A 9,142-nucleotide genomic window follows, 5' to 3' on the forward strand; every position below is an offset into this window, starting at 1 on the left:
GGGGCTGGCGCTCGGCGGGGGGGTGGAGGGGTGTCCTCGGCCTTCTCGTCTCGTTCTGCCCTTTCAGGAGTGTGGAAATAAACTTTTACGAGTGCAATGAAGGGCTTGCAGCTTTTAACTCGCTCTTCCTATATTTTGATTTTTTTTTTTTTTCTTTTTTTGCGCATCTTGTTGTGGGCCATCGAATGGGAAGTGCCAATAGATGAATTAGTTTGACTTTACAGATGTTTTTTGTTACTGTGCTGCCTTAGTATCTCGGTTTTGGACGCAAAGCAACCTCACAGATATACGAGGAGGGTAAAGAAAAAACAGTTTCTCTTTGTGGGTGAGGAAGTGAAGTATCAGTTGCTTTTTCATTAACCTCAGTTGACTGGTTGGATGCTCAGATTGTGATGTCTGGCCCGTAAATAACCTGGATGTTATCAGGCTTTCACATAACAATTTACAGAATATTTTCACAATAAAAAAGAAATCTCTAATAATGTTTAAAGCCTTTTGAGGTACCCAATCCTTGGTTTTCAGGCTGAGGGAGCTGGGGCTGTTCAGCCTGGAGAAGAGAAGGCTCCAGGGAAGACCTTAGAGCCCCTTCCAGTATCCGAAGGGGGCCTACAGGAGAGCTGGAGAAGGATTTTTTACAAGGGCATGTGGTGATACGACGAGGGGGAATGGCTTCAAACTAGAAGAGGGGAAATTTAGATTAGATATCAGGAAGAAATTCTTCACTCTGAGGGTGGTGAGGCACTGGCCCAGGTTGCCCAGAGAAGCTGTGGATGCCCCATCCCTGGAGGTGTTCAAGGCCAGGCTGGACGGGGCTTTGAGCAACCTGGGCTGGTGGGAGGTCTCCCTGCCCATGGCAGGGGGGTTGGAACGAGATAATCTTTAAGGTCCCTTCCAACCCAAACCATTCTGTGATACTCTGTTCCTCACCTTCTAAGAAGAGAGGATATATTCAGAACTGCACATACCTTGTGTAGAAGGTGAAGGGATGAATAACAATAAGAAACAAAGTTGCAGAGTGCTAGAGCATATAAGCTTATAAATAGTATCTCAGATTTGTTTTTTCAAAAGAAAGAATAAACAGTGAGTGTGGGAATGTTGCCATGTAGTTAAAACTGTAAATCTATATTTTTACTAATTTGACGCCTTTTACTTTCTATTTGTAGGAATGGAGGGGAAAAAACTGATTTCTGCAACAGACACTCAGTATTCTAGTGTGCTCCTTCAGTCTTTGAATGAACAACGTGGCCACGGACTTTTTTGTGATGTTACTGTCATTGTGGAGGACCGGAAATTTCGAGCTCACAGAAACATCCTTTCGGCCTCAAGCACTTATTTTCACCAGCTTTTCTCAGTGGCCGGGCAAGTGGTTGAACTGAGCTTCGTAAGAGCAGAAATTTTTGCAGAAATTCTTAACTATATTTATAGCTCCAAAATAATCAGCATTCGATCTGATTTACTTGATGAACTGATTAAATCAGGGCAACAGCTGGGCGTTAAATTCATAGCTGATCTGGGCGTACCTCCGCCTGAAGGAAAAAACATGCCAAGCGAGGTCAAAGATGGTGCTTCAGAAACTTCAGCTTCTAGCCCAGGTCAAAAGGATGCTGAAACACAAGTACCTGTAATAAGGCCAGACAGTCAAGAGGTAATGGATGGCATGCCAGTTATAACACAGTCATTCTCCTTACATGGTATAGAATATGAGACTACAAAAATTACAGTGAGTGATTCAGACGATGAGGATGATGATGTAATTTTTTGCTCTGAGATTGTTCCTCCAAAAGAATGTATTAAAGATACAAATGCTGCAACCCAGAACCAGCCTTGCCCAAGTCCAGCTGGAGTTTCTGACCAAAAATCTTGTGGTAGTGGTGGCTCTCCCCATTTGACGAGCACTACAGCAGCTCAAAAACTCACTTCATCTGCCAGTCAGCTAAGCCCAAACCAACCACAATCAAGTGCCGAATCACTTGCCTCTGCAGCACCGCAGCATTTGACTCCTAATATCATTGTGCTAAATAAGCCTCTACTTAACCCATCTCTCGGTGCCAGCTCCTCGCATCAAACACATGTGACTCCTACAATTAATTTACTTGAGGAGAACCAGCAGCCATCTAATAATGACTCCTTAACTGAAGTGGAAACAACTGCTGTTGATGATGAAGAGGTTGTTGAAGATGATGTTGCTATCATTGACTCCTCTAGTCCTGGTTCAGTCAGCAGCAGCTCTTTGGCTCAGCAACCTTCTACACCCAAGGCAGCAACCACTGAAGGATCAGGTGTACAGAAAAAACAGGTTGTTACATTTTCACAAGAGCCATTTTCTAAACCTGGAGAATTTAAAATAAAAATCTCAGATGTCCTTACTGGAAACAACAAGGAATTCAGTTCAGGTATAGCATCAAAGAATGTGGCAGAAGGGCAGAAAATCATAACATTAGATACAGCAACTGAAATAGAAGGCCTGTCCACAGGATGTAAGGTTTATGCAAATATTGGCGAGGATACGTATGACATAGTCATTCCTGTAAAGGGTGATTCCGAGGAAGGTGAAGCTAAGCTTGATGAAACGCCTAGAACATCTGGTGGTGATTCTCCGAACAGGAAACGCATGAAAGTAAAGCATGATGACCATTATGAGCTCATAGTGGATGGAAGAGTCTACTACATTTGTATTGTGTGTAAGAGATCATATGCGTGTCTGACAAGTTTACGGAGACATTTTAATGTTCATTCCTGGGAGAAAAAGTATCCGTGTCGATATTGCGACAAAGTTTTTGCTCTTGCAGAATACCGTACAAAGCATGAAATTCACCACACCGGTGAGCGAAGGTACCAGTGCTTGACGTGTGGCAAATCTTTCATCAACTACCAAATTACGGCCTCCCACATAAGATCAGTTCATAGCCAAGACCCTTCTGGAGATACCAAGCTTTATCGATTGCATCCTTGCAGGTCTTTGCAGATCAGACAGTATGCATACATTACTAATCACTCAAGCAGTATACCAGTAATAAACGAGGGTGGAATTGTTTATCGTGTTGGCACAGGGAAGGATGGCACTGAAGGAACAACATCTAACCCTCCAGCCAAACAAATTACCTGGGATGACATTTTCATTCCACAGGGAAATGAAGCAATTTTTAAGCAAAATCCATCAGAGGGAAGTACTGAATTTGAGTTTGTAATACCGGAATCTTACTGAAACGCATTAAAAAAGATCAAGTGCAGAAATATTGGAGCTATTTTAAATGAACTGTTAAAATCACTGTAAAAATAAACGCGGAAACAAGTTAACTTGGTCTACCAAGTCATCAAATGGTGGCACTTAGATGGATCATTAGTAGCTGCAAGTGATTTGTGGAAGCGGTTCATCTGAAAATTTACTTGAATAGAGAATAAGACATTTCCAAGGAGCTGGCAGTGTTTCCCGGTATGTTAATTTTGATCAAAACATGGGGATTTGTAGCTTGAAAAGGTACAATTTCTTCTAAAGTAATTGAGGTATTGCCTGTACCCATACTTACTATGTAAACCCTTTCTTTCACGTTAGCACTTTAATGCTGAATTGTGTTTAGATGTTAGCCAAGAAAACAGTAACATTTTTCATCGTAGTCTCTTGAATATGGAACCATTTTTATAAAAACAAAAAAATCGCACAACTCATATTTATTTTTGTGAACAATGCGTTACTGCAAGGGTCCAAAATAACTGATCCAGTAGTTTGGAGTACTGTGTTTTTGAACTGGCATCTTAGTTCTGCTTTTATAAGCACTATGAATCATCTGTCTTCATGCAAATTGTCTTGCCAACAAGAGATACTCAGTTAGGGCTAACTTGAACAAACTTTATTTATACTTGGCAGCATGGTGAGCAGAGTATTCAGTGTCTATACCATTGTGTTTTTCTCTTTTTGCAATGGGGAAAAAAACCCAAAACCCACAAAGCTCAATAGTGAAGAAGCTTAGAACGCTTAAGGAGATAATTTTGCCTTTTCAAAGCTTGAGGAATAATGTTAGGTTTTCTTACTGCTGGAAAAGATGCCAGTGGTTAGTTTGGAATCAAGTGCTGTTCCTTTTTTTGCTCTTCAAGAAGGGCTTCAGTCTGGTATTTAAAAAAAAGTAATACTTACAATAGAAGTAATGCTTTTTTTTTTTTTTTTAGCTTACGGCTTTGAAATTTACTTCTCAAACTATGAAATAATCTAAGTGCTGTATCAGTTTTGCACTGAGACTGCTAAGGATCTTGTATCCCTGTTTGGCTTAGATATTTAAGTGAAACAGGGATGTGGATTTTTTTTCCCCATTTATAGGGTGTGGAAGCATGAGGACTAAACTAACAATCAAAAAATACCCTCCATCCACCATAATCCAAAGTATAATTTCTCTGCAGTTGTCTAGTTGTCATCTATTTTCAGTTTTGGGTTTATTATATTGTCCTTTTTTTTTCTCCTTGCAATTGCTACACGTTTAGGCACTTAGAAGATAAATTACATGTCCAACTTGAACAGGAAACAGTAGACCTGAGAAAAACAAACAGCTGTTTACTGGAGTCATAGTTTAGGATTTCAGATTTAGTGACTTGTAAAATTTTTGTAAACGGAAAGATGAAAACTGCTTCAGTTCTAGAGATGACTAAGATTGTCGTGCATACTACTAGTTAGTTATGGTAACCTTTCATTGCTTAAATTACAGTTAAAGGTTTTCCTTTTCTTTTTAGTGTTTTAAGTAAGCATCTTGATCCTATGACCTTCAAGGTTAAGGTTTTAAACATGTAGTACTCTAGACAGAAAGACATTTAAATGGTTCAAATACACCTTAAGCTATAAAAAAGGGTACCAGAAATCTGTATGAGTAATGATGGGAGAAATTTACCTTATGCACGTAATGCTCAGCACTTCTGTTTTGTAGGCCATGAACACGATATACACGATTATTTCCAGACTATATTGCAGACCCTTTTGAATAGAATGGGGTGTGCTTTCAAATGTTACAGGTTGGATGTTATCTGAGATGACATTTCAGCAGTCAGACATGGTCCTCGCACAACACAGGTATCGATTGCCTGTGTCAGCACAGGCAGCTCTGGCGTAGCTGGCTGCGTGCTGCATTGAGACTTCCCCAACTTCTCCACAAGAAAAATACAATGTTATTTTTGTTATTGACATGACACATCTGGAGTTAAAGCATATGTTGCAAAGTGTACATTCAGTAATAATTAAACATAATGGCTATCAATATTTGCTGCTGATATATTTAAAACCTTAAATTAAACTGTGCCTACTAAAGGTCTCTTTTTGGAGGAAAACTGGAAAATTAGGGCTTTGTAACTATTTTTGCTAGAAGACTCGTGCTTGCATGTGTCTCAGGGTCTTCAGTTTTCCTTGGAAGTGATTTTTGATACCCAAAGTCCAGACGTCATGTAAAGCATTTTTTTTATTTCACTTCCAGTATTTATTGGTTTGGAAACATGTTAAATCCATTCTTTTAAAACTTTTTATGGGGCCATAAGCTTTTATATTTAGATTTCTGGCTATTGCACTTATGGTTTTTTTGTTTGTTTTTGTAAACACTTAGCTTCCAGTTTAACTTAACGAAAAACCTTATGTAAATATTAAGAAATTGGCTCTGGGGTAATGGAAGAAAAAGATGGAATCTGAAAAAGCATTTATATAAAAATTAAAAATTTCAACAGAGTATGGTAGCAAACCTCACGGTCATTTATATGCATATAAAAACATTAACGGATCTGCTGCAAAACATGGTAATGGTGGCTGCATCCTCCCTGTATGGTTTCTTTGGGGATTCACACCATAGCATTCCAGTATGTGAATTAAACAAATATTGAGATAACAATTGACTGCTTATTTATTTTGTACTGTTAAGGCATGCAGCTTATAAAAAGATGCAGAAGCTGACGACTATATACATTGAACAATGGGTTCTACAGCTATTGCCTAGGAGCTGTTCCATGTGAAACATACATCATTTTTGCCAGATCTGTAATGTATATAGTTGTACAGTCTTTCCTTAACATACTTTTTAAAGTTGTGTTTTACTTTTCATTAATCAATAATTGATATTAGTTCTTAGAGCTTTCTATGGCAAAAAATAAAAAAAAAAATAATTCTAAAGATTCATGTAGCATGTTTCTTTTTAATGACAACTCAACTTCTACAGTCTGACGTCTTAGATTACCAACAGTTTGTATCGTCCTTTTCCAGGTCTTTGGGAGTAGCAAGGACCCCCCTGGGGAGGGGGGAGGTGGTTTTATTTTGGTGGTTTGGTTGGTTTTGGTTTGTGGGTTTTTGTTTCTTTTTGACCACTTTCCAAGAAAGCACCTTAACTAAAAAACTCCACTGTGTATTGTGAGCTGAATGTTGTGATAGACACTTACTCTCAGAATAGGCGGAGCTGCTGTGGAACAATCTGGGGAACAGTCTGTCCAACTACTATCATCATTGCAAACCAGCTAGAAATCAAGAAAAACATACATAGTGACCAGTGCAATACACTTCAGCTATCTCATGGTTAGGGCTCCTCTTCTTACCCGGTTGCTGACTAGTTATGATTTGGAAATGTTAGATTGTTGCTGAACTGTGGTTAACATGGAGAAAATCAGTTCCTCTGTGTAGACTTCTTATTACAGGTAAGGAATGCAATTTAATAAGTAACATATCAAATGATGTTTTAGATGCTTTTATCTCCTTGGCATAGGGCTTCCACCTACTTCTGCTGACATCAAAGAGCAGTTGACATCATCAGGACAGAATTAGGCCCAAAGTGATACAGTAAAAATGAAAGTAAGTAAAGGAGACACTGATACTGTACCGGCTTGATTATTTGCCTCTGTGTTAAGGAAAAAGTCAGCAGTAACGACTTCAGAGTGACTGAAGTCAGGACACCCTGTTATGTGGGTAGAAATGCAGAATTACAGAGTGTGGGGACATCTGGGGCTTTTAAAAACAGAACTTTAAAAAAGGTGTCTCTGGCTAATCCTGGTAGAAACACCAGTTTCCAATATATCAAGTAGGGTTTTTTTTGTTTTGATTTTTAAATGCATGGTGCTATTATACTGGAATTCCTCAACTAACATTAAAGATGCTTGTAAAACAGGGAAGTTGCTAAAATGTAAACTGCAATTTATAAATGTTTACAAAAGTCACACAATTTTATTTAACTTTGGTAAAGTAATAAAAGGGTACATATGAGTCACAATCTTACAATCTCATAAGAAATGATGAATACAGTGCAGAATGTTGCATTTACATTAAACGCTTAGTTTTACTCAAGCAGAAGGAAACAGGTAATTCAACAGAAAATCCCACCAGTAATTTTATAAATGTGAAAATTGACTTGTTCTTTTATAGTGAATTTAAAGCAGCAATGTAATTTTTGCTTAAATATTCCTTACAGAAAAAAAAGAGAATTTGGATAATTTCCTAAGTTTAATATTTGTCAACTCAAAACCAATAACACAATCATTTCCTAATTGTTTCTCTGCCACTAAGTTATGTTCCCCTTGTGAGTTTTTTAGTCCTGTCCTGTAGTGTCCTATAGTCCTTCTCACCTTGTTTAGTTGACAGGCACAAATGGTAGGGTATGTTTGGCAGAAGTGAGACAGGATTGTTAGCTTTTATTCCAAAGATGCAGCAATAAAATGTTTTCTGATTTTAAGTTAATGTGCCTTTCTGATTCTAGTTTTGTGGGGAGTTTTATCAGAAGTACTGTTTATTTTGAAATTGCCCATGATCTCTTTATCAAGATTCAATTCAGGAAAATGTAATATAAAATGGATGACGCCCTAGTATATAAATTTATTTCCAGTATGCAAATTTATAGGAGCTGCACTTCAACAATCTATAGTAAAACAAAATGTCACCAGGATATGTTGGCATACACTACTGCTTTAAATCCCAAGTTGTATTCCTTTCTTTAGCCATTTTTTTTTCTTTGTTACTGGAGAAAAGTTATGCTTGCTTCTGGATAAACAGTGTCATCCTTTAGCTTATTAATATACTGATTAGTATTTGACAGTGGAAATGATAAGGATAACACATAGTCTAGCCTAAAGGCTCTGCAAATGCATAGGATTAAAAACAGCTTTATAAAGTGTGGGTGTACTTTGAAAAGTGAGATCAGAGACTTCAGTGTTTGTTTTCCATTTTGACAGATTATTATTTTTTTTTAGATTAAAAGTAGAGATGCCACAGTTTAAAATCCAAATGGATTTTTTTTTTCCCCCCTCCTGCAGGTATTCCACTTTTAGATTCTGAAAGCCAGATTTAGCTTTTGGATACCTTTTTGTCTGCATCAGTTGAAAGTAAAGGTAGACGATTCAGGATCAGGGTCAACAATCTGATGCCAAGGAAATGAAATCTTTCAGAAATAAGGAGTAAAATGTCAATACCTTATTTTTATCCCTGAAGGAAGCAGTTGAGAACGCTCAGGTTGAGCCGCTCAGGTCTGAACGCTGTCATCTGAAATCACTTCCTGGAGTAGAACCACACTTTACAGGACAGTGTGTCACATAACAAAGCTGACCTTTTGTTATGCAGGATGCATGCAAAATCTGTTGGAATCTAGATCAATCAGCACAGTCATCAGCTGAAGATTAAATGAAAGTCACAACAATAATTGCAAATTCTATCAGTTTCATCCTATATTACAGGGTGTTGAATTTTATCCATGTGAGACTTACATCTTGGAGAACTAGTAGTGGATATTCCTTATGTGCGGCCCATAATACAGCTACTAAAACAGTGCTTATTCAGGGTGTTGATTCAGTCCATTAAAAAAAGTTAAAAAGTACAAACTTAAAAAAAATTTCAAACCAAACAGAAGGGAGAAAAAAAAAATGTTTTCACTGCACTGTTTCAGTTACTTGTGGACAGTTCCTGATGTTCTTTACAGGAATACAAGGAAGATTTAAGCAGTGCAACCACCCAAACTGTTGGACTTCAGCATTACTTACACAGAATTCAGAGAGAGACAACTGCAATTCACCTTCTATCTTAAGAAGCATCCTGAAATAAAAACAGCTTGCCTATTAAAGCTTTTCCCCTCAAAAAAGCAATATTCCAATTGTTTTGCTAGACATACATGAAAATATCCTATGACATTAGAAGTCTGAGACACTGTCG

The 9,142-nt window shown here is 37.9% G+C and overlaps 1 protein-coding gene across 1 annotated transcript; it reads left to right on the forward strand.

Annotated features, from left to right (window-relative positions):
* Positions 1 to 1,156: 1,156 nt before the first annotated feature.
* On the forward strand, positions 1,157 to 3,205 carry ZBTB33 (zinc finger and BTB domain containing 33). Its single transcript, XM_009889274.1, has one exon. It carries the CDS (start codon positions 1,166 to 1,168, stop codon positions 3,203 to 3,205), a length of 2,040 nt encoding a protein of 679 aa, XP_009887576.1. The 5' UTR covers positions 1,157 to 1,165.
* The last annotated feature ends 5,937 nt before the right edge of the window (positions 3,206 to 9,142 follow it).

This window comes from Charadrius vociferus, unplaced genomic scaffold (genome assembly GCF_000708025.1).
Source record: "Charadrius vociferus isolate BGI_N301 unplaced genomic scaffold, ASM70802v2 scaffold7, whole genome shotgun sequence".
Taxonomy (NCBI): domain Eukaryota; kingdom Metazoa; phylum Chordata; class Aves; order Charadriiformes; family Charadriidae; genus Charadrius; species Charadrius vociferus.

Bases quoted from the DNA above. Each gene is read 5' to 3' on its own strand.
- ZBTB33 (XM_009889274.1), top strand. From the start codon at position 1,166: ATGGAGGGGAAAAAACTGATTTCTGCAACAGACACTCAGTATTCTAGT.